Source organism: Gymnogyps californianus, chromosome 17, assembly GCF_018139145.2.
Source record: "Gymnogyps californianus isolate 813 chromosome 17, ASM1813914v2, whole genome shotgun sequence".
Lineage (NCBI taxonomy): Eukaryota > Metazoa > Chordata > Aves > Accipitriformes > Cathartidae > Gymnogyps > Gymnogyps californianus.
This window is the reverse complement of record NC_059487.1, coordinates 5,866,518-5,891,963: the sequence shown is the minus strand read 5'-3', so window position 1 is coordinate 5,891,963 and position 25,446 is coordinate 5,866,518. Positions and strand designations below refer to the sequence as shown.

General features: G+C 54.1%; 1 protein-coding gene across 1 annotated transcript in view; it reads right to left on the bottom strand.

Annotated features, from left to right (window-relative positions):
• Positions 1–25,446, bottom strand: part of PLCG1 (phospholipase C gamma 1) — a 49,693-nt gene that overhangs the window by 23,186 nt on the left and 1,061 nt on the right. Inside the window, exons 2-4 of the mRNA XM_050907368.1 lie at positions 3,084–3,236; positions 1,828–1,921; positions 1,225–1,272 (exon numbers count right to left, since the gene is read on the bottom strand). Of these exons, the coding sequence (XP_050763325.1) occupies positions 1,225–1,272; positions 1,828–1,921; positions 3,084–3,236 (295 nt within the window). The remainder of the gene's footprint in view (positions 1–1,224; positions 1,273–1,827; positions 1,922–3,083; positions 3,237–25,446) is intronic.

Genomic DNA, 25,446 nt, shown 5'->3' with positions numbered 1-25,446 from the left:
TTTTTGCCTGCCGATCCACAGGACCGACCTGTCTGACTGCCGTCACCCATGGCTCCCCAGCGGCGTGCCCCTGGCACAGACAGCAGGGTTTGCGGGGCGATTTTCTTGGCAGGAGCTTGCTGCAAGGACCAGAAGGACTCCAGGGCTCAGCGCGAAGCATGGATATCGGTAGCAGTGTGAGATCAATGGTGCTGGCAGGGACCAAGCGGAGGATGCTGTGGAGCCCAGAGATCTGCCCAGTGCTCTGCAGTGAGCCCGGCCTGGGCACCCAGGCACATAAGGGGGGCAGATGGGGCCCAGGTGCTCGCACCACAGCTTGGGGGCACGAGCTGATGTGGGAGTGATGTCTCCAGCACTGCCCTCTCCAGAGCAGGACTGGAGGAATCCCCCTACCCTAGGGGAGCACAGTAACGTGGAAATCAATGCTGAAAGATTAATGGGCTCAGTTAACATCACGAGGGAAAAGCATGTCCCCGGGATGAAAGGAGGCAAATAACAGCACCTCGGGAAGAAAAGACTGGCAGGCAGCATGCAGCCAGGGAAAGCAGGCGACGGCAGCAGTGGCAGAAAGCAGAGCGTGGTGGAACTCGTCTCCTCGACAGCGAAACGTCCCTTCCCTTATCTCCTCATGATGAGTCATGACCCAATTCCCTTCCCTTATCTTCTCATGACAAGTTCAAGCGTGACCATTCACCTGCTAGGACATCACTAAGCATTCACCCAAGAACCCCACAAGTAGTGGCCCTGCTGCAGCCCATCAGCCTAGAAGCCAAGTAGTGGGATGACCCATGGCCTCATGGACCTCAGAGGAGCGGAAGGAACCAAACGGGGTGGAGAGCAACAAACACAACCCGGTTCAGCCCTGACGGGGTGGCCACAGCCACTTGTTGGCTCTTTGGTATCTGCTTCCTTGGGTGGTGCCAGCTGGGGGTGAAGGTATTTCATGGCTATGGGCTCTCAAGTTGTTACTGGGTCTAAACAGCTGGGAAATAGGTCAGGGAAACAAGACAATTTTTTTATGCTTTCTTAATTCAGTGAAAATCAGCCAGGGAAGTATGGGGACTTGCATTAAGGTTCCTTGGAAATGAAAATTAAAAACCTAAAGAACCCAACAAAAAAAATCAAAGCAAAGGCTGCGGTTTCAAGTCAAAAGTAAACCCTTCCGGCTCAAACCCTTCTGTGAATGTGCACGTCTGTGCAAGCAAGCATTTTCTCTCTTCTTACCTGTCTTCCCGGTTGCGATCCAGCGAGTAGAACTGCTTCCGGAGCCACCTAAACGGAAAGGCACAAACACACACACACTTAGCCCCAGCTTGTTAACAAGCCCGTTTGGTTTGCTCCTGTCTCTGGAAGATGCTCAACGCCACGCCGTCCACTCCCACAGCCCTCCTTCCCACCAGAGAACTTGGCTCTGCTCCCCTTCCAGAGGCAGCCCACCCTATTTTCACGCAGGCAACTTGCCCCCCTTTAAAACTGTCTCTGCCTGAAAGTGAGTCCACAGATAAGACAAAAACCAAAGGTATTCTCTTCTACATGCCTCTACACTGAATTGCTACAGATAATACAGGCCAGGCACACATAAAAACATCTGTTTCGTGGTAAAGCTCCTTTTCCCTGCATGCCTGCGAGATCAAACTCTGGCCATAGACAATGTAGCACAGCAGGTCAATGGGATGAAGCCTCTCGAGGGCAGAGGCAGGAGTGCCAGGTCAGCGCGGCTCAGAGAGGGAATGAGATGTTGTCACCGTGCTTACGTTTTTCTGTCAAAACAGGACAGAAAAGGGAAAAAAAAAGAAAACAAGTGCAGGACAAGGACAAGTTCCTCACCTTTCAATCTGCAGGGGGGTGGCAGCCCTTAGAGTGTCTGCCACCAGCCAGTTCAGCCCCTTGATCCACATATTGACCTCGTCCTCGGAAGTGGCTGTGAAAAGTGCACAGGAGAAATGGGAGGAAGGGACATAGAAGCTGATCACCAACCATTTGCAACCAACTCTTGGGACTATCCCCAGCATCTTATATCCCCTATTCCTTCCTTCATCCCCCTTCTGATAACAGCTCCTTCCCGTGCAGATGCTCTGGCTGGCTCCTCTCCCTGCCGAGCTCCTGCTCCCCTCCCACGGGATGTCCGTGGCTGGCTGGACCCCTTGCCCCTGCATGTCACGCTCTCTCCTCCCTTCAGTTCCCGAGAGCTGAGGGGTTATCTTTGTCCCCAAGCAGTCATGCTCTGGCTGGCCTGGGTGACAGGCCAGCACCTGCTTGGGAATGTGTCCCAGCTCCTCCATAACCTCCCTGTCAGCAGCTCCATCCTTTCTGAGGGCAGAAGTGCTGTCTTTGTCCCTGTGTCCCGCAGCACTAGCCAGAAGGCAGATTTGCCATGGACGTTAAGGAGTCAGCATGACTGCCTCCATCAGTGCTCGTCTACGTGGGTTTAAACAAGATGCAAGACTGTGTACTGTCAGCAGAAAAAGATATTTTCCGTCAGCTGAACTGCAGCCAGCGATTATGAGCCTGTCCTCCATCTGAACAGGAGGAGACTCAACAGCATACGCCTCCCCTCTTTCAACAGCAAAACATAAGGCTGGGTGCTCCAAGTCCAGCTTAAGTCAACAGACAAGGCGTTGAGGAAAGCTGAGACCAACACCTCAGAGGTACCGAGGCTTCGTGAGTTACCATTTGCCACTCGCGGTGTTTTCTCGCTCAGAATTGCAAAGCAGAAGTAAGTCAGATTTTACCACTTCGTGCATGGGGCCGGTTACCACAACGCAGCTGATGAACACCAACATGCCAAGCTGAGATAAAACACTTGATTTCAAGCACACATTTGAACTAGGGACTTCAGTTCACCCAACTTTTGGGTTTACCAGGCGAATTAACTGACTTAACTAGGGGTTGAATGTGTACCCTTCAGGGAACTGGTGTCACCTTCTTCCAGAGACACCTCCTCGCTGTGGTGAAAAGAGCATCTGCCCAGGGATATGTTCCAGCTCACTTGTGGAAGCATGCATCAGAAGTTTGGGTCCTGTGGTGATGAGGTGCCTGCCCAACCCTGCCCTGGCACAGCCCCAGAGCCACGAGTGCTTTACCTTGCAAGCTGAGGGTCTTCAGCCGGAATTCTGTGCCATAGAGGACAACAAAGCAGTGAGACTGGTCCGGTCGGAAACATGGATCCTCCTGGTACCGGTCAAAATCGCGTGAGTTTTTTCCTGGACGAATCTCTTTGATTTCACGAATATCCACTAAGAGAAAGGGAAAACAAAAGGGGAGTTATAGCTTGAAATTCCCATGAAGATGGAGGAGAAGGAAGGGCACGGATAAAGCAGTTTTAGTCATCTGAAGAGCTGGATTACCACCCATTACATGACGGCGGACCTAGGCATGCCTATGGCACTGGGGTACCAGGCTCTGAACAGCAAACTGTATTTCCCTGGCTATGCTGGAAAGCAAGGATGAGACGGCTGCCCCGGCCCAGGCAGAGAGCTGCCAGACGTCCGAGGACAGTGGGCAGGTGCTGGGGATGGTGCCTTGTAGAGGGACTCATTGCATTCAGGCAACAAGTGACCATCACGGCAGCCTCCCAGTCCTCTCCTGCCACCACTGACGGCACGGGCTGAAGAGGCACCCAGAGCTCTAGCACAGCACCGCCAGTCTGGTCCTCAGCACAGCCACAGGTGCCCAGGTCCTCCCAGAGAAGTTGCCTGCACTTCTCACTTTTGACAAGCCCCCCAAGAGCCCCAGCTTGCTCCTCAACCTTTCAAAGCAGCACAGAGATCTTACCGCTTATCTTGCACATCTCTCCTGCCGCGTGCACGTGGTTGTGCATGCACACAAGCCTGTAAGCACAGCCCCTTCTTACCGGTTCCCTAGGAAGCCTCCCCAGCCACCACCCTCCTATTTACCTCTGCCCCCCCCCAAAACAGTTGGGTGTCTCACCCGTGGCGATCCCCAGGCACGATGAGCAGAGGGCAGCGCTACCGCTATTGCAAGCACCTTTGCCCTTTAGCTTCACACCTCATGCTTTCCTCTTCCTCCACCCAACATACATCTGCAAACTGCACCTTTTTTTGTCTTTCAAGACAGCTACTTTTTTTTTTTTTAAAGAAAGCTTTTCTACAGAGGTGAACCCTCTGAAGGCACAGCCTCCTGCCCAGCTGGATGAAATCCTGTTTGCAGCTACCGCGTCTTACAAACACCATAGATTTAAGATCCACTCCTCTCCAAATTCAAGTTGCATACTGAAACTTGAGTTGATTCTTGGTTTAAACAACTTGATGGTGCCCCTGCCTCCCTCCTCCCCACTTCTACCCTAAATTATGTCTGCATTTTCTGGCATCTCCCCCCTGCACCGTCAGCATCCTCCCAGCTCCTCTGAGCACTACTAGGATGCCCAGGGCAGTCCCTGCCTTCATACATGCACTATCTTCACCAAGAAAACTCTGTCCTTCCCTAGCCAAAGAGGAATGAAATGTTTATCACCTCTGGGTGGTGTTCAGAAGGCCACAGAAGAAAGCACAGTGCAAGGATCAACCAAGCCCAGCCTCTGGAGATCCAGTTGTGGTGGATCTGCCACAGCTCTGGAGCAGATTTGACTGCAGCAACCCCATGATTCCAGGCAGAATCCCCCTCCCAACCTCACTGCCAAACACCTTCCAGAGAGAAAACATTAGAAAAAGCATGAAACCAGCTAAATCTCCAGAGATCACTTGAATTACAGACACCACCAGGAAGGTCTGGTATCAACAACCTAAACATATGCAAGGTGCTGGTCAGACTAGAGCCAAGGGAGGTGGGATAACAGCTCAGGGCTCCCACCTCTCACAATTTTGTACTGTACACATAAAACGAGTCCCATGGAATTTATTTAAAAAAAAAAAAAAAAAAGGCTTCTTTTTGAACCTGTGCCAGCGTCAGAGGGGGTTATTGTCAGGGGGAAAGCCCAGATTGCAGAGGAAAGCTCAGAAAGTTGCATCTCTTGCCGGATGGGAGACGGCAGGGTCCGTCAGCATGAAGCTGGTAATTCAGTTGGACAGCATGTTACCCGGGCCAGGGCTGGGGCTGGTGACTCCAGGGAGCTGATAATAATGTTTATTATCCTCGTGCACATCCATAATGTCAACATGCTTCCTCCAGGGAATGGCTGAAGAGGGCAAGATGAACTGCAAGCGACCAAGCCATAGTCAAATGAAACCCCCAGACAGTGCCCACCAGATGATGGCCAGGGCAGGGCAGGCAGCACCACCACCACGTCAGGCTTCTGGGACAGCGGGACAGCATCGTTCTGAGGATATTCCTTAGGTTATAGGGCTGGAGTCACACCTCAGCAGCTGTCCCCGGCGGGCCAACCCAAAGGTGACCAAGCGTAAGTCAGCACTGTGACCATAAGGGACAGCCCAGGGTGGTGAGAGCTGACCCCGGCAGGTCCTGGCAGCGAACGGCAGGGCAAATCCAGGCATGGGGCTGGCGAGGAGGCAGACCTGCCTGGCTACACGCGTGGGTGGTGAATCTGATGGTGCAGCTACAACATCATCCTGGCAGCTTCAGCTGTGGCTCATGGAGAAGAGGAGCAGATAACTCCAACCAGCTACCTCGGAGCTGTGCTCCTCTGCAAAGGGCTGCTGTGAGCATGCCGGAGCATTAAACGCCAAGCGAGGAGAAGGAGCTGAAGAGACGCTGGTAAGGGAGCATCTCGCAGCCTCCCTCCCTGGAGGAAATTCTGGGAAAGGATTCTCATTGCCATAAAACAAAGAGAAAACAACAACAGCAACAAGAAAAAAAAAAACCCAAACCCAAGAACCTTTGCTTCCTGGAAAAATAGTTTCTTAAATGCTCGGGGGAATCAAATAACAACATTTCTGAGTCACGTTTCCAAAGCAGATGATGCTTCTGAGCAATGCGGGACGGAGATTACTGCAAACCTGGCGTGTAATTCATCCCAATTAAACTCCACTTACTGCACTCACTGTGGATCGACTCGCCTTTCATTTCAATTTACTGCAGTTTAAAACTAGACAGCAATGTGACCGGCTCATCACCCGCAGCAGCAGCCGACAGCACTGAACTGCATCGCGAGAGATGATGCTCGCTCCAAACGAACACCACGGCAAGCCAGACACAGGGCTTGACTTTGGGGAGACTTGTACACCCTACATGAGGAATGTGGGATCCTCTCTTGGCAGGATACACCATGCAGCACCAGGGGTGTGCATCTGGAGATGACGGCAGCCCCCTCATTGCCTGACATAGGACGTACCCAGACTGACCACTGCAATAACCCTCCAAAGCTCATCAACGTGGGACAAGAGCACAGTTCCTTGGGGTTGTAAAGGGAGAACAGACAAGCTCCCGAAAATAAGCAAGGGTGTGACTTTTTAAGGCATCACCTACCCTTTGGAAATGAGCTGGCTGGAAGTTCAAACGTTAGCGTGCCCTGCCGTAACCTGCCCATGTGCTCACATCCTTAGTGACACAGCATGTTATTTTAGCCCTTAAAAAACCATGTCACAGTTAAGGTCTTTGCATCCAGGACATGCACAGCAGGGCTGAAGACTAACCCTGTCTTTGAAGGATGCAGGGCTTGACCAACGCAGTGGGAAAGAACTGGCAGCTGGGTTTTCATGATAGTTTACCAGGCAGTAACTACTGAAGGAAGGTGCCAAAATATTAATGGCCTTCCTTTGCATCATGCTGCAAGCGTCTCGTCTCCACTTCGGGACACCACAGCGTGCTAACTATGGCCTACAGTCACCTCTCGCTGCATGGAGCACCAGCGGGTTAGTAAGTAGTAAGATAGAGCTATTGTTACAAACTGCATACCTAAAATCCACGCAATGGAGAGAGCCCTGGAGCAAGTGAGGCGCTTATCAAAGACAGAAGCACGCAGGGAATTCCTAGGGCGAAGGGCAGCCTCTGCAAGGACTGCGCACCCAGAGGGAGCAGGGTAAAAACCTCCAGCCCACACATGCTTGCAGCTGCTTGCTCACCTCTCTCATCCTCCCAAACATGCCTGCGTGTGCCGGGGAGAAGGCGGTTTAGGGTTTGGTTTTGCAGCCCTCTTCTTGCCGCAGAGCAGCAGATCAGCCTCTTGAACCCCACTGACTCTACTGACTCAAATACCTTCCCGGCCCCCTCGCAGCATGGAAGGAAATGACTCTTAGCAGGAAGCACAGCAAGCACAAATGCCACCATCCTGACCAAGCAAGTGCCGAAATGCTGCTTCCCCGCACCGGCCTCTGCCTCCGTCCCACCACAGGTCCTCCCTCCAGCACCCCTCTGCCAGTGCAGGACTGGGAGCCACCGTGCACGGGGGAAGGAGAGATGAAGACATCTTGCTATACCTCAGGTCTTGCTGGCGTTTTCTCTTGCTGATTTTGCTTGTGTCAGCTCTGCGAGTTGCTGCAGCTCCTGGGGGTAACCCCAGCTTTGCACGGCGCCAGCCAGGGCCTGCTGCCGCAGGAGCGCACAGCTGAGCGGTGCAAAACCTGCTCCGGGTGGGTTTTGCAGCCTGGGCTGAGCACTGCTCTACTTCAGCTTTGCTACCAGCAGAAAGGCTGCAGGCAAGCTTGCGACCAGCTTGCAGGCCTCCAGGCAATGAAGGCAGAGCTTACAAGCCCCATCTCCCCTTGCCTTCCCCTGGCTCGCACTAACTCCTCTCTCCCACAGCCAGGTGCCATTCTCCCCATCCTCCTGCCTGTCCCCACCACCGCCACAACCAGGCACATTATTCCAGACAATAAGCCAAACTCCAAGCCGTAACTATTTCCACCTCAGCGTGCAAGAGCCTCAAGTCAAACAGAGCCGTCTCCACACACCCCAGCCACCCTTCTGCCGGTAAACAGGAAACCCAGCGCCCGCGGCAGCCTCCCTGCCCTCCCAGGCTTGGGCCACCTTTGTCTTTTCATCCCCCCCCAGCCTGCTTCCACCGCGGTTGCTGCAGCAAGTGCCGTTGGCTGCTGATCCCACGCACTTGGATCTGCTCGCCAGCACCTGCGTTTACTCAGGCAGAGCCCTGCAGCTTTGCAAACCCGCAGGGAGGGTTGTGGGGGGAGCCCGGACCCCCCAGGGCAGGCAGGCAGGCAGGCAGGAGAACCTGGCAACCAGCCTTGAGCAGGGAGTGGAAATTAAAAAGGAGAGGGCAGATGAGTGGAGGCGAGCTGGAAGCACAGCAGAGGTTCTCCACGAGTGCAGTGAACGGAGAACTGCAGAGCGCATGCTGGAAATGACGTCTAACCACCGCTCCACCATGCTCAGCACCAGCAAGCTCCCCAGGTGAGTGGTGGTGCGGGCTCCGTGACAGCGGCACGGGTCTGCACCTTCGGTCCTTGCTGGGAAAAACCTACCAGGGATGCGGCCAAAGACTAGGGGATGAGTGTCTGGTGGGGCCCCAGCACCGTGGGTCATATGCATGCCTGGGCAGAGGAACAAGTGGCAGGCAATCCAGGATGAACACTTCAAAGATAAGTACCCTGTCACCAAGGTGAGCCACATCTCCTCCTCCGCAAGCCGCCCTCTCCCAGAGCATGCTGTGGAAGGCAGCAGTCACTGCAGATGGTAGAAACTGGTCTTCATCCCATGCGGACAGCGGCAAGAGGAGGAAAAACGGTGCCACAGCGATGGCAGAGGTAGAGGGAAGCTCTCTGCTGGAATATAAACTCCCCTGCGGTCTGACAGGGCTGAGATGTCTCACAGCAGGGACCAGCAGCAAGCAGGGACAGATGAGCAGCAGATGAGACGGGAGGCCTGGAGCACGCTGGCCGTCCTCCAGCCCTCCCAGGCGGGCGTGCAGGGAGCAGCCAGGAGAGGCTCTGGGAAGGAGGCAGCAAAGCCCATCCAGCCCGGAGGTGCTCTGAGCTCCTCACACGGCTCCACGTTGCACGCTGAGCCGTGCCATGGCTGTGCAAACAGGTTGTGCCCTTCACAGCCTCCCAAACTTCCCCTCAGCCTACCACCAGCAGAAAGGCCTGGCCCTCCGTTTGCCTCCAGCACTTAAAAAAAAGGACATGGTCACATTTCTGGGCAAAGAGCCTTCCCTTCAGCAGGAGTGGGTTGCATCAGAAAGAAAAAGCCGACCCCAGATCCACCCCCCGCACCATTTAAGAAAAACAAAACAAAACAAAACAAATTACCCTCTGGTTACATGAAAACCAGATCCACCCTTAAAGTCATTTTAAAACCAAAACTTCATCCAAGCCTCGTTTAACTGCTGATGGATAGGGTGTTGCAACGTGTAAGGATAAGGACACCCTGGAACGGGCTCCGAGGGTTGCAAAATCTCCACCTCCAGAGGATTTTTGGAAAGATGTAAGACTGATTAAATAAAAAAAAAAAAAAAGCTGACAAAAAGAGGGTTTAGCCCAGATTACCTTCCAGGATGGAAGCGTGCTTCCAGGGAGCACAACCCTGTGGTCACTCCTAGGCTTCCCATCACTGGAAGGGCCGGTGGGCGGTCAGGCCCCCAGGGAAAGGCTGCCGAGGGAGAAAGAGGAAAAAAAGGCACGACTTGTATGTGCATGTGGGTAAAAATAAGAGAAATCTATTATGCAACAGCATGGAGAATAAAGTAGCACCATCTCCCTCTTAATATTTCAGTGGAAGCCCCTTGAAATGGGATATTCAGGCCAGCACTAGATATTAGGAGCTGCAGGAGTCTGGAGGAGGATTGCAGCCAACCTTCTCGTGCCGGTGTTCACCAGCTGGTTTCTCACCCTGTGAGCAACCCTGCCCAGCCCAGGGCTCTTCCGCACCCGCTCAATGCTTCGGATTTGCTGATTGCAACCCAACACCGCTCAGCAAAAAAAAAAAAACAAAACCAAAAAACAAACGAAAAACCCAACCAAAAATCCCCCATGATTTCAGGGGAACGGTTGAGTGTGTGCTAAGTGCTTTGCTGGATGGGGGCCAGAGCCTTCAGCACCTCGCAGTCTGGAGCCCTGTCGCCTGCCCTTTGCTATTTATCAAGCCCCTTCCGCCTGCAAAGCTCTGGGCGAACCCGGCTTTTGTCCCCGCATGGACCCATCCCCGCGTCCACTGGGGATGCCAGAGGAATCGGGCAGACAGCGACCATCTGAGCTTGAATTTGGCTGCACTGCAAAAATTAAGGTGGCTCTTACAAAATGCACATTGCGCCCATAATGATGCAAAAAGTGGGGTCCTGCACTTTATATCCCCTCTGCAAGAAGCAAAGCAGTAACCCCAATCTATTAGAAACACATTTCAGAGGGAAAAGCCATGCGTCTCTCATTAGTATAGGTTTTCAGAGTGACGATAGCTCAACCTCTCAACCCCACAAGCTTCCCTTAATAGAGGAGACTAAGGCAGACAGGGTAATGTTGAATTAAATGTCTCTGCACAGAGACGCAGCAACGAGGTTACTGCATCCTCCTCCCGGCCTTGCTTGCTGCCGCGCCTGCCATCAGTGTTGCTGTGCATCAGCTATCAGGTTTCCGAAGGACAATCCCATGCCGTTAACAGATGGCTTATCCAGACAGGACAACAAGAAACCAGCTGAGGCCTCTAATTTGACCTTACTAATTTTTCAGAGGGCAGGAGGCTGAGGCATCCGTGGAGGCCAACGTAAACACCAAACCAGCAGTGCCCTGTGCCCCAGTGAATCCCTCATCCTCTATGAACTCAAAATGGCCAAGCTGCCCTTTCAGTGAGGCACCAAAACCCCTGTAAAAAGCTCTCTCACCCCCACTACTGTCCCAGTGAGGGACATAGCCACCCTAGTGCTCAGGGGGCCATTGGGTCCCACTGCTCTTGTTGCTGCAACGTGCAGGTACCTCTCCTGCCTCAGGAGAAGATGCAGGTAAAGCTGTTTTCCCCTCCAGACTCGGCTCAGTTGTGTCTCAGGTTGCTCCAGCAACTTGCTTCATCTCACCTGCCACCTGCATCAGCAAACAGCAATTTTTGCTCTGAGCCACTGCATTTTGCTATGAAGCGACTGTTGCATTAGCTCTACCCCAGAAGCGGCGACATCCACGCAAAGAACACCTTGGGAGGGAAGATGCTGGAAAAAAAATAGCTCAATGGGCTAGACATGGGACAACAGGGAGCTCCCATTGCCCAGGATGACTGGGACTAGCCTGGATCCCGACTCAGATCCTGGCTCACCTCTCAACGATCTCTATCAATCAGCGTGGAGCAGGAGGATTTGGCAGAGAGCTTAAATGCCGCCCTGGGAGCCAGCACCTCTGCCCAGGCACCGTGAGCGTGCACTGGGCAGCCCACGCGGGGCACGCAGGGACATGCCGGCTGCTCTGCGCGGCTGCTCTGCAGGCACCCGTGTTTCCTGCCCATGCCTCTGGCTGCCGCTGCCTCCGCTGCGCCCCTGGGCCACGTGTCCTGCGGCTTCTGAGCTCCAGTTCCTCCCTCCCCTGTACCCCCCAAAATCCTTATCAACTGCAGAGGAAGCTCGAGGAGATGCGCAGGGAGATTAGGAGATGCTGTGCAGCTGCATCGCTCTGCGGGTCGGAGGAGAGGATGCGAGGAGTCGCCCTTCCCTCCTCCATCCCACACACCCACGTTACGCGCTGGAGCAGGGAGGCAAAGGTCCTGCCCAGGCATCACCCTGCTCCTACAGGGCACTGCGGACCTCTCCCCAGGCTGACCCAGACCTTGCTGCTCCACCAGCTTTAGCCTCACGCAGGTGGCCTTCAAGAGCTCACGAACATCCTCCCAATGCTAGAAGCAGAGGTAGCTGTGGGCTGGCAGCTGCCTATTCTGTATCATCAGCACATCTCTCCTGCTTACTGTCAGCTGCAAGAAAATACGAGTTAAAAAACCAAAGCTGATCCCCCAAGTGAGCGAAGCAGGATGCTGCTATCTCACAGCCTCTGCCCACAGCCCAGCACAGACCAGGGACGTAAAGGCTGGCAGTTTCCACTCTGCTGCTCTCAGCCTCCCAGGGGCAACTTCATGCTCAGACCCACCCGGCCCGAGCCACCTCCCTGCCAGCGCTGCCACCGCGTCCATCACCATCGCGTGGCCTCAGCGCAGCTCAGAAGGTGGCGTTGGACGCATCTCTACCTCTGGTGGGCTTCCTACCTTGGGCAAAGCACTCCATCTCCTTCCCCAGCCTCTGCTGCACAGCCCCCTTGGTTGTACCCCTGGAGCTGTGGGGACGGGGAGAGCACGTCACCGGGGGAGCGCATCAGCCCAGAGCACCTGCTACGAACGCCACAGCAGTACGTCCATCCGAAAGCCAGACAAGAAACCACAAGAGCAAATAAAGCAAAGGAGCAGAGGTGGGACACTGATCCCGAGACACGGTCACTTGTTGCAGTCACAGTCCAAGCCCCTGAAGAAGCACCAGGAGCCCCCCGGTCCCGAAATCCTTCCATGTCCCATGAGTAGCCCTGTCCCCAGGCACCTGCAGCCAACACCTCTCCAACAGGGAGAGGGAGGAAGAGAGGCTTGGGAGAAATGGAGGTAGGAGACATCCCCCAATGCATCCTGCTCTAACGCCAGCTAACAGCCAGCAGTTAATTAGCAGGGTTATTACAGGGAACACCTCCAGACCCCCCCACAGGGACCGGCTCTCTGCTCTCCCAGCTGCTCTCTCCCCTCAGGCTGTTCCGCTGCCAGCAGGGCCTTTGGCAGGGGTGTTTGCAGGGCACACAGTGGGGCTTGCTGGATGCAAAAAGCAAGCGTTGGCCCAGTCCCACAGCCAGGCTCTCCTCCCCGAGCAGATTAACTTCTCATACAGGGTGCTATGCTCCCGCTGGCTCTCCCAGTCTCCCCCAAGCTTTGTCCCATGTCAGTGGAAATGGAGCATCTCATGCAAGCTGGTCACTGCGGCTCCCTTCACAGTCCAAGGAGGGATGGACACTTCAGTCCAACCCGACACAAGTGTGCAAGGTAGGTTGGAAGAAACTTCTTAGGAGACACATCTCTTCCACGACTACTGGAGTGAGTACATCTGGCCCATACCTCCTCTCTGTGGTGGCCAGCAGGGAACAGTGTGGGAAGAGCGAAGAACGGGGCGACCCCATTTAGTATCTCCCCCCAAGATATCCTCCCACCATCCAACACTTTGCAGTTTGGGGTCTCTCTTAGAGGTTATCTTATCTATCTACAGCAGGGTGCAGGCACCCAGCTTTAGCACAGCCGCTATGAGGAGGGGTGAACCCCGAGCAGCATGAATAGTCTGCAAAGTATGAAAGCAGAGTCACAGTTCATGGTGCAGAATTCACCCAGCACAGCAGTGGGTCTGGGAAGCATGAACATCCCCCTTCCTGGACACCAGCGATCCCGGGGGAGGGAACGACACATCACCCTGTCCCTACAGCACAGCCCTGCGAGGGCAGCGGTGGGGAGCTCATGGAGGTGGGCAGCTAGATGGCAAACACCAGGTGACAGCCCCAGCAATCCCCCTCCTGGGAGGCTTCGGCGCTCTCTCTTGTCCTCCATGGAAATTTTGTCTGCGTGAAGTTGTGGGGGTTCGTACCAAGATTTCTGGATTCTACCAAATCCCAAGCTGGGCATCCAGGGCTGCTGGTTGTATCCACTCCCACGTGCAAGGCTGGCACCCATGAGAGCCCTGGACTTGTTGCACCTTCACCACACAGAACATGGGAGCACGTTTCCACCCCAAATACAAGCAGAGCTACTCCAGCTAGGGTAAAGCCCCAGTTTTTGCTTGCACAGATGCTGCTCTGAAGAAGTCGGTGTCCCTTTCCCGCATGAAATAAGGCTGGCGGCAGCCAGCAGAGCTACCCTTCAGTCATCAGCCTGGTCTGTTTGAGAGGCACAAGCTTCCACTGACTCAAATGGAAAGGGGAAGCTCCGTATCAGTGCTTCTGGACAGACCGTCTGTCTAGGGATGTCTCCACAAGCCACCCCCAAGGTGACCTTCTTCCTGCGTGGCATCGAGGGCTCCATCCCCCTCAGCCCTGCCTCGGCGAGAAATGTAATGACCTTACAGGAGCACAGTAAAACAGAGGGAGGATGGGGGAAGCTGAAGGTCTGCTCCTCCAGCCTGCCTCTCCCGCTCTCCCTCCCTCCCGGGCGGACGCACAGCGGTAAGGAGATCTGAGAGGTACCGCAGAGGGCAGGGATGGATCGATAGGGGCACCCGACACAGCGCTGCATCTCAGCACGCAAGGGGGTGAGACGCTCAAGGAAGCTGCTCCCTGTGAAGGTGTCTCCCATCAAAGGGCCCAACAGGGAGCACTTCTGTGCAACATCCCCGCATCCATCTCCCTGAGCTTACAGGGTCGCTGATGTCCCCAGACTCTCAGCCAGCTGGGGGACTCCTACCCCCTGCCAGCGCTGCCTGGGAGGGGAAGGGGATGGGACCAAGCAGACTGGCAAAAAACAAGCAGGAAAGAAGGGCAGACATGGCAATCCAGCAGCTCCCGAGTGCACAAGGCAGTCAAAGGCACAGCTCACAGCACGACAGCCGGGAGCTTGACAGGGCCAACAAGGAAGCCCTGGCAGAGGTGGATCTGGGCACCTGGGTGTCCAACAGCAGCAAGCTCTCCTTGGAGCTCTTTGGGGATTTTTGCACCCAACATAGGGGCCTTCTTGACTCTTTCATGCCCGGGGAGTCATGTCCCACCACAAAGCAAATGGAGACAAGAGTGACCACACACTGTCCCCAGGACAGGGCACAAAGGCGAGGAGTGAAAACTGAAGGACAGAAAAGATTTGTCACACTGGCAGCAAACGCCAGTGATGTTCAGATCCCATGACTCAGTTTTCACCCATCCCACCAGACGATGCAATCAAGTTTCCGTGACAGCGATTTAACAGCAAAGATGACTGGTGGCCAGGACATTCAATGGGCAGCAGGGAGATGGCTTATTCCTGTCCCTGCCAGGGCTTGAGCTCTTCAGTGTCAGGGTAAAGCTGGGAAGAGAAGAATAGGATAAAGATCCCATCTGCTGCTGAGCCATTTGAGGTCACCACAACAGCCTGACCTCTTCCCCCACCATGCTCAACTCCAAAGCTGTTTTGAGACAGCAAGGACTGAGTATTCACTAAAGCACAGATGTGATTTCCAGATGTGTGCCCTCCCCCAGATCTCCCTCTGTGCCATTATCTGCAGGAGAGGCCCCAGAGGGCTGTACAGTCTCCACTGATAATGCAGGGAGTAGCTGAGGCACCTCCTCGTGTCACCTCCTCCTCCTCGGACTCTTCATGCGAGTCCCTTCCACCCACCGCACCGTGAACCAGAGAAAGAGGCAGAGTTACCAGAGCGGCTGCTGGTGAAAGCAAACCTGCTCTGTCCCGAAGTGGTTAAAAATGGAAACAATGAATCTCCTCTTTCCTCGTCACCAGTTTTGCTCTATCTGCACTAACCATGATGGGACCACTGATGGTGCTGGCTTTGCCTTCCATCGCCAGGGCAACAGTATGGTTGATAACCAGACAATGGCATCTTCTTACAGCACCATCCAACTGAAGATCTCCAGACACTGAGCAGATACTACCTAAGCCACACACCGCCCTAACAGGAGACATTATCTTTGGTTTACGTGGGAGAAGCAGGAGCTCTTGGTGATGGTCTTCACACCAGGCTCCTCTACCACTTGAGTTTGGTTTTTTTCTTAATGACCTCACCTGGGATTTATTTGATCCCCAGAACTGGAGACCTCCTCCTGCTTGTACACTGACTTGCTCCATGGTTCATACCAAACCTGATGTGCCAATGCTCCAAAATTTCATGCCCTCATCTCTAGGCCTTTTCATAACATGCCCCAGAGCTTGAGCTGCTGGGGATTACAGGGAACATACTCCAACCAGCAGCAAGACCTTGAGAACAGGCTGACACAAGGCATTAAATGACATGAGACACCAAAGCGGGGGGGGAAACCAAAAAAACAATTTCTGCTGCTTTGCTGGGACATAGAGCCAAGTTGTGTCCCAGCAGAGCAAACTCCCTGCTGCCCAGCAAGCCTGGGGAGCCCGGCACCACTCAGGGTCTGCTCTGGGACCCGGCACAGCTTTTTGGTCCTCTGAAGTTGAGGAGGGCTGTGAGCTGGCAAGGATTAGCAGGACAAGGACCGCAGGCTCAAAGGAGAGGGAGGTATCCGAAGTACCCCGGGGATCCTGGCCAGAGGAACCAGAGGTGGATGAGTGATGCCTGCGGGACAGGCGCTGGCAGAGGTACCATAATGTGAGAGCAGGGGTACGAAAGCACAGCAGCTCGGAGAGACGAGGCAGCAGGCTCTCTGCTTCTGCTCTGATGCAGCCCAGGAGCACAATGGCCTTGCCCTTTGCTCGCACCGAGAAGGACCACATCAGACAGCACCCGAACGCTTGGCAAACAAACCGAGCCACCCCCCACCCCACCTCTCTGCCAGCTGGAAAGCAGATTTATGGGGTGCAGATCTACAGGGCAGGGTGCCAAGGGGCTTAAAGTCCTCTTCGACATCCCGTGCTCCTGACACTGCCGAGCCCCTGCCCACAGCCTCCCCCGTTATCTGACCTGGCTTACGAGCTGGGGACCGCACGTGCGGAGACACCCCTGGAAAGCGTGAGGAGGAGGGATGAAGGACGCACCGGCACACGCAGGAGGGATGTCCTTTAATCACCACATCACCCAGCACTTCTGGGAGCAAGTAAACAGGAAAAAGACTCTCAAGCAGCTGCTCTGCCTGGCGTCCCTGCGGGGCACAGCCTGCCACGACAGCCTTCCTTGACGTCCCCTCTCGGTGACAACGATTTCCAACCCTGGCTGGTCTGGTCCTAGTGCGGATAGATGCTCACACGGAGCAGGATGGGGCCCTGCACAGCACAAGCCCGGGAGGAGAGGAGCAAGGCACACCGCAGTGAACAGGGGGAGCTCCAGCAGAGATGGAGAGCAGGACACCGCTGCGTTGGAGCAGCTCACGGTATCAGCAGAGCAGCCACAGCCTCACTGTATGCCGCCGAGAGTGCAGTGGCCCTCCCGCACCCATCCCTCCGGACGCCACGGTCCCGGCAGCGCAGCAGGATGGACCACGGCACAGTGACCGCACATCCAGCTCCTGGGTGATGGGTTTTGAAGTTAAAGGGAAAAGGCAACCTCCGTCCCTGAGGACAATTCACCCCGCAGGTTGCTCCCCAAGGGCCACGGGTGGGAAGGCAGCAGTGATCTGCGGGAAGGCAGCAGTCCTGCACACAGCCCCGTACGGGTAAAGGCTGGGGGTGAGCAGAGAGGCTGAGCTGCAAACACAAGGCAGCACAGCTCTGGGCGTGATGATTTTGTGTGTCAAGGCAGAAAAAAAAAAAAAAGTCACATTCCAAGAAAAAGAAAATAAATGCATTTGTAATGGGTTGGGGAGAAAAAACAACCCATAAGGCACCATCCTGCCCCTTCTGCTGTGGCTGTTAGCCATTTCATCCTCAAGGCCAGTGGACAAAGTCAGCTTAGCAAAGCATCCCATTCACGGAAGCTCACGTGCTGGACCACGACCTTCGCCGGGACAATTTTAGAACGACGATGTGGGTTTGCCTGCCTGGAGGCGGCCAGGCATGCATTGGGGCACCATATTAACAGCACGAGAAGACACGATTGACCAAAACCTCAGAACCACAAGTGTTTGCAAACAGAAGGTAGGCACTGCAGAGGAAAGCAAGGGAGAGGTCTGTTCCAGACTCTGGAAGGCTTCCCACAGCTCTCCAGCCAGCCCAATTCAGGACCCCCAGCTCCAAATCAAGCTGAAGAGCCACCAGACCACACAGGCAGCAGAGATGGAGCTGAAAAGCAGTTGGAAAATCACAGAGACTTTCAAGAGTATGGGCTGCCAGTGTCATAAAGCTCTGCTGACTTCTACAGATTTAGAGTTGCCAGCTTTGGCTAGAGACACCAGCCCTTGGCCTTTTCAATGCTCAGGGTTCTCCACAATCATGTGTCCTCCTGCTGTCTGATATATCAAGGTGTTTGATATATGACGGGGATATATCAAGAGGCAGCAAGGTGCCCAGAGATAAGGAGAGCTGGGACAGGAGGGATGGCAGAAGCAGACAGCTCTGCCTGCAGCTCCAAGTGCTGGGGGATCTTCAGAAAGGCAGAAAATTCTCAGACATGAGGAAATTTCTCATTTGAATCAATGTCAAAAAGCTTTTTCCATGTGAAACAGCTCTTTGTGCAACATGAAAAACCTCAAACCTTAAAGATTAAAACCATTTTGAAGGAAAGCTTTCTCCAGCTCTGCAGAGTCCCTTCAGGAACAGCTGTTGTCACCGTGTCCCCCTCCTGAGGGCTCTCCCTGGTCTGGGGGACACCCTCCCGCCGCTGCCTGATGCAACAGCTCCGGTAGAGAAACCATGCTCGGCGGAACAGATGAGCAGGGACGTCGGAGCGGAGGAAAAGCCATGAGATCACCCACCCCCGTGCACGGCAGGACACAGTCACTGTGCAGAGGATGTGCTAGATATTAAACCAATCTCACACGTGATACTGGCAGGAGAGAGCCAGCAGTAGCAAACACCGCGACCAAGTGAGCTGACAAGCCTCACAGGTACATGTTTGCTGGGACAGTCGCAGGTTTCTGTGAGCATCCCTGGCTGCCAGATACCAAATCATTTTCTCCCTACAGCTGCAGGTATCTATTGAACACACAAACCTTTCTTCTTTTATCCTTCTCTAGACAGGTATCCTTCCAGTTGCTCTATTTCAGCATCATCTTCCACCATCCGCTCTCCAAGCTTGTTTGGGCAAGGCGAAGAAGGGAGGATGTGGGGGGTAACTTTTCAAAAGCATTGTAAGGACTTCAAAATTGAAGCCCCACTGAATTCTACTGCCCTTAAACCTCAGAGCACACTAGAAAAGAAAAAAAAGTCTTCTCCACTGACTTCAGACATTTCCTTTTATTGTATACAAAGGTTCAGCCAATGGTTTAAACTCACAGCTGCATGGGGTTCTTGTGATCGAAGCCCCACACCTCCTCACCACATGCTGCAAGCTCTTCCTGGACTCCTGGCACCCCTCCTTCATCGTGTGCTTTACAGCAGGTCCTACCGAACCTGCAACAGTTCAGGAATGGGGAGACAGCACAAGGGGCTCACTGCAGCCCCAGCCAGGCCACCCGGCTCTGACAAGCACTGTCACACACCTCCGAACCCAAACCACCAGCCTAGCCTTTGGCTGACCCGCCATTAAGCAGAGACTATCGCTGTTGGCCCCTTCATCTAACGAACTATGGCCCAGCAACAGCGTGGTCCTGCTGTACTTCTGCAGCCATGCAGGACTGACAATCACCATGGTTGACGGTGGGCTGATCTGGAAGAAGTCTCACAGCTCCTGCCAGCCAGTTTCATGGCCTGGATAAGATGCTCAGCACAAACCGTTTGCAACGCCGACCCCAGCAGGATCCCACTTCGGCAGAGACAGAGGAGATGGACACACAGTCAAACATGCTCCACTTCCAGCAGCCTCAGAAGTTACCATCCACAGGCTGAGCTGCTGCAGCTGGTCAGACCAGGACACAAGCAGAAGCTTGTGTGATACAGCCAAAACTGTAAGGCAGTCTCAGCTGAGCGCTTGTACTCACAGAGCTCCTGCTCCATCCCAAATGTTGGCAAGTTTTACATCCCGGCCAGACTGCCAAACACGATGCAGCGGTGTCACCTGGGTCACTTCCCAAGGGACACAACAGTCCCAGCGCTCTCTGGAGGGGAAGGTCCCAGCCAAAGAGCAGTGCCCAAGTTCCCAGGATCACAAAAATTAAACAAAGGCTGCACCCCTGGGGTAACTCGGTGGTGAAGCCTGCTCTACCACACGCAACACGTGGGGACAGGGACATTAGCATTGCTCAGGGATGGGGACTTCAGCATCGATTCCCCCCCCATACTCCTGCTGAGACTGCAGGCAAGCCTCCATCTGCAATCTGCAAGATATGCAGAAGGTCACACGCCTGCTCGCACAGGGACAGGCGATGGGCATCGCTAACAGCCAGCATGTCTTCGGGATGTTCGCAGTGCACACCACTGTGATTAGATAACGGAGCTGAGCAAACGCTTCACCGATAAGAATGACTACCCCCGCTGTGCAGGCAAGGGAGCTAAAACAAAGAGCAGTAAAAAGATCACAGATTGGGTTGGGCAACGGCTGGCTCAGCTCGGAGATGGGGCACATTAAAAGTCCTGTACAAAAACCCAAGACAAAACTGCCCCCGGAGACGGGAGGTGACAGCACCGAGCAGGCGAGGTGCTCCTTTGCAAAGCCAGATGTTCAGATCCAGCTTATTCAGATGTTCCCCTCACCACACATGGTGTCCAGCCAACACGGCTGCCTGCAGGCAGGGAGAAAGCCAAGCCGCATCGCTTCTGCCCTGAAAAACCTGGAGCACTCAGGCCCTCGGCATAGGTGAAATGTAATCAGTCCGACACTACGCAAAACCTCTCTAGCATGTTTTAATTAGTGGGCTTAAAACCCATAAGCCGATACCTTCCACGTGGCTGACTGGCAAATGAAGGAACCAGACGGATGGACAATGTGGGTGCAGGTACCACAGTGGAGCACAGGTCTCCCAGCCGGCTAACCTCTAGCTGCTCTCTAGGTTGCAGAGAAGCTTTTGAGATGGCAAGGGAGGAGGCAATTTGTGACTTGTCTTACTACTGCATGAGTAGGGGTCTTCTAACCTGTTCCTCCTGGAAGACGCTACGGAGAAGAGAAAGGAGATGACAAAGGGATGCAAAGCGAGGGAAAGAGGCTGTTTCAGTTTGGAGGTGAAGGCAGAGTAGAGCTCGTTCGCTTTCCCCAGTTAAACACAATATCCTAGTAAGCAGGAAGAGGACTGGTAACGACACTAAAAAACCCTTCACTCAAGAAACTCCCACAGCAGAGCTTCAGCAGAGGAAGCTTTAACCATTACGACGGTCACAAGCCATGCTCTCACCTTCCCACACCAGCAATTTCTGCAACCCCCTGCTCAAGGCACCTCGGGAGCGAGCTCCCCTCCTCCCAGCCCCTGCCCGCCGCGAGGGGCCGCATCCTGCAGCCGTGGGGTGGTGGAGCAGGAGGGGGACCCACCGCTGCAGGAGCCGTCCTGCACCCCAAGAGGATCCGACTCTGAAGTTTGTTCATCCTTGAAAGCCATTTCTGGCTTGCTCACTCCTCCAGAGCTCCAAGCCTCTCAGCTCATTCAGATGGCCTCAAGAAAATAAAATTTAAAAAAAAAAAAAAAAAAAAGCTGTGCCTCAGTGGACTAACGAAAGAGGCAGGTAGTTGGAAAGGATGAGGTGAGTACGAGCCACCCTTCAGAGTCATTTTGTATTAATATTTTACAGTTCCTGCCTTTTCTTTTACAGAGGCGACTGCTTTTCTCCACCTCCACGGGACTGAGCTCATTTCACTGAAAGCAAGAATGCAACCAGGGTTTTTTCGAGGTGGTTTTTTCCGCCGCCCCCCCCCCCCCATAAAACAAACATCTGCTCCAAATTTTCAGCTCGCTCTCTGAGCAAACTCTCTGAATTTTCTGACGTGTTTCAAGGCAAACAGATCAATTAGAAGCTGGCCTATAACCCCCCAGCATGTGAAGTTATGAATGCAAGACCCTTTTATATTAAAAAAAGAATTACGTAACACAGGAAGTTTAAAAAAAAAAAAAGGCATAAAAGACAACTGACTCGAGGGATTAGCTCTACTTTGCTTTGGGTGATTAACAAAAAGAATAGAAAATTATTAGAGCTCTTCCCATCGTAACAGCCAGGCCCTCTGCGGAGTTGATAAGCAAGAAAGCAATGCATTGGTAATTAGAGCTGGCTGAAACCCTTTTGGATAAACACAAATATTAATTGAAAAAAATGACTTTTTTTTTTTTTTTTTTTTTTTGCACAAACCAGGATTGCATTTTGCACAGTTCCAGTTTTGAAAAAGTACAGGAGAAGGAGGTGACCGCTTTTCAAAGCAAAAGGCTTCCCGCACAGACAAGTCTGCCCCCTCCTCCCCGCTCCTCAGCTGATTCTGCTCATCCAGAGCCACGGCGCTCTGGAGCGAGCTGAAGAGCTTAACAAAGAGCAGGAGATGGGTCCTTTCCAGCAGAAGAGGTTCTTCATCTGGGAGCCCCAGCTGGCTGGAGCCCCTGCTCTGCCCGCTGCTGAGTCAGAGCTGCTCACGGAGGGGAGGAGTGGGGGACACGCACGCTGACAATTAACACAAGGTCACTCTTTATGCAACGCTGACAAAGCGCTACACAAGGGTCACAAAGCAAGGGGACGAAGAAGAGGGCTGTCACACCAGCAAGGGCTTCCCCCTCCTCTCAGCACCAACGTACCACGACCCCAACACCTCCCGGCTCGCAGGCAGGAGGAAGGCAAGGCTGGGCAGTTTGATGGTGGCCAACAAGGCTGGCTGGTTGCCTGTACATCTATAGCATGCGTGATGATGCCACCCACCCATCAAACGCAAGCTACTCCCTGGTCAGCATCTCTCCAGTCCAATCTCACCACTGTTAAGAGACGCTGTTCAACACTAAGGGCTTTGTCCTTACGTGCCAAAAGCTCCTTCCAGAGGCCAGCTCAGATCCTGCTCGCTTCAGTAAGTAATTTGAAATAAAAGATGTCCCATCACCTCCGAGTACCAACAGCGTGGCCAGCGGAGCTGGCAGCCACAGACCCATTCGGTCAGGGAGAAGCTGTCAGACTGACAGCACACCGTTGCTGAGGCATCAAAGGCATGGAGGATGGGGGTTTCCCTGGACCTTCCTCCAGGCGTGCTCCTCTCCAGCAGTGGGGTGACCTGAAGCCTGCTCAGGCTCTGCTCCCCTGTAAGCTCCAGGTCAGGATGCACCAGAAAGCCAAGCACTGCTAAAATGTAGCTTTTCACGAAGGTGAAGGCAAAAAACTGGTTGACTATTGCAACCACCCAGAGTTCAGAGGAAATCAGAAGTACTGACAGACAGGCACCCACAGATCCTGGGGAGGCAGCAGCTCCAGGACACCACCCACAGTGATGCTGAAGCTCTGAAACGAGCGGCACCACACCAAGATGACTGTGACTGTGCCCAGAAGCCCTCTCCTCCCGGCACACCGCAGCTTTAGCCCAAGTGCCTGAGGCCACCAGGAGACGAGCCAACTGACCCTCTGTCCCCTTGTGCACTGCCTACCATGCAGCAGGAGGCTTCCTGAGCTGCAGCCACGGGTGCTGTGCTCTTCCCAACAGGGTCAGTAATGGAGCCAGGTCCCCCAGCACTGCCCACCCCTCCTTGGGACAAATAGATATCTCGTTTCTGCAAAACCCACCAGGTGCAGAGAAAGGAGCACAGATCCTCCATGCTAGGGTGTTCATGGAGACAGATACCTCCCCAAGACACGGCCATCTACATCGACATGCTCTGAGTCCGAGACCTCCATATGTGATATACCGTGGATACTCACCTGTTCTGAAACGGATAAAAACCCAGGATCATTCCTGACTAACGTGTCCAGGGGGTTCTGAAGCTCCTTGCAGGTCTCCATATCACAAGAAACACAAGAACATTCATCACTGACCCATGAACACAGCAGTCTTTGACCTGTAGACCCCCAGACATCGTCCGGTGGAGATGCTGTGCCACTGGAAGGAACATCTCACCTCCTGACAGCTGGCTGCTCTCTTCTGCTCGTGGCCTCACTCATATTGCAAGTTAGGGCCAAACCAGTACCGCCGTGAAAAGCAAACCCCAATCTTCCTGCCAGCCCCAACCTCCTGCTCCCCACGCCAGCATGGCTTGTCTTCATGGGGAGAACTGAGTCAGTCATTGCTCATGGTTAAAACTACCCTGCACTGAAAGTGATTAGCTTGACTCCAGATCACTTCCCTCTCTGGTTCCCACCACGGCCATGTGAACGCTGTGCCAGTAAAGGCTGGTCTTCAAGAGGTGGATGAGCCAGGAGGGGAATACATCAGTGTATTTGCCACGTGAAGCGGAGCTGTCACGCACCTGGGTTTTCCCAGGCATCCTTTTTCCGCCCAGAAAGCACATCCAGATAAAAATAGGGAAGTTGGCCAACAACCTAGTATTGCTGGCCATTGATCGCGTGGCTTTGCCTCCCCTGCCTAGATACACAGTCACTATTTGTGTACACAAGCCGATACTTCCACCTGGAGCTCCCACGCTCCTGTCCAGGAAGTGTTAAAGCACAGCTCTACTTCTCAGCCCTGCAAAGGAAGAGGGGCGAGAGGATGGGTGCTGCTCAGGGTGCTGGGTGACACCAGAGGAGGGGACTGAGGACAGGGTGAGATGCTCGGGTGCAAAGAGGAGGCCATGGGGAAAGCATCTGGCATCAGAGAGATGAGGCTGAAGACATGGCAGCTCTTCAGGCTAATGTCCTCTCTCTCCAGCACAGCCCATCTTGCCTCTCGGGAGGGTTGCATGCGCTGCGGGAACATCACGTGCATTGGGAGGCACATGCTGGGGAACCCAGAGCCCGTGGCACCCAGCGCCCGTGGCCACCAGCCGCCCAACTCGCCTGCGGCGCAGCAGAGGAGCCCCAAGTAATTTCCACTGTGATGTTTAAAGGAACACGAGGGAACTGGCTCTCCCGTGTTCCCCAACTCTTGCTTTTCTTTCACTAGAAACCTGTGGATTTTATTATTTTTTTAATTTGATCATCTCAGTCCCTGGGATACGCTCTCTGCTTTTACTGATCTGCTCCTGGCTGCCTGCACAGCACAAGAAGTCCTCGCAGCCATGACATTATCATCATTGTTACCACCACAGTTTTGGTACAGGAGTTAAAGTTCTCTAAATTTCACTGAAGTTAAGGTCCCAGCCTTACAAGGACTGCAGCACGTGCTCAGGTCTGCCCACAGGAATAATCGCCCGCGTAGACATTGGTGGGGACCTCTGTCCCACCATGGGCCATGGACCCACGTGGTCTGCAGACACTGCCAGAAACCAGTGCCTCGCCAGCAAAACAAACGGGCGCTTTGCCTTAGTTTAAGAACGACTTAAACCCAGGGCCAACAGAGCGCCGCACTCTCCTCCCGCTCCCACCGCCTCAAAGCTCCTAGAGGCCCCTCTGGGAAAGGTATGGGGGAGCTTCGCATCCTGGTGATGCTAACGGAGCCCAAGGCTCCTTCCAGATCTGCCTGGAGATGCTGCTGGGCAGAAGCTACAGGACTCCAAGGGTCTTAAGGCAAACCAAAGCCCTGAACTGGAAGCACCAGCATTTTGTGGTCCTGCCACAGAGACATGACCATCATCTCCACTTCCTTTCTTCACCTGAGCCCTTTCGCGATACTAAAAGCATCTAACCTTTCCACCCTGGGCCAGCAGCACTTGCCAGGAGAGACGACAACCCCTCCACGGCCTCGCTGCACCCCAGTCGCATCCCTCAACGCAGGGAAGGCCAACGCTAACGCGCCGCCGCGCCAAGGCCAGCGCCAGGACTTACATCACATCGGCCTTCGTGCGCATCCCTTCTTCCTCGCCTCCAGCATCGAACAGAGACACTGTCCTCGTGCTGGTGCGCGTGGGGGCAGGAAAGGTAATTTAAGAGAAACGGCAGTAACCTGGGAAACGAACGCCGAGGTTAAAA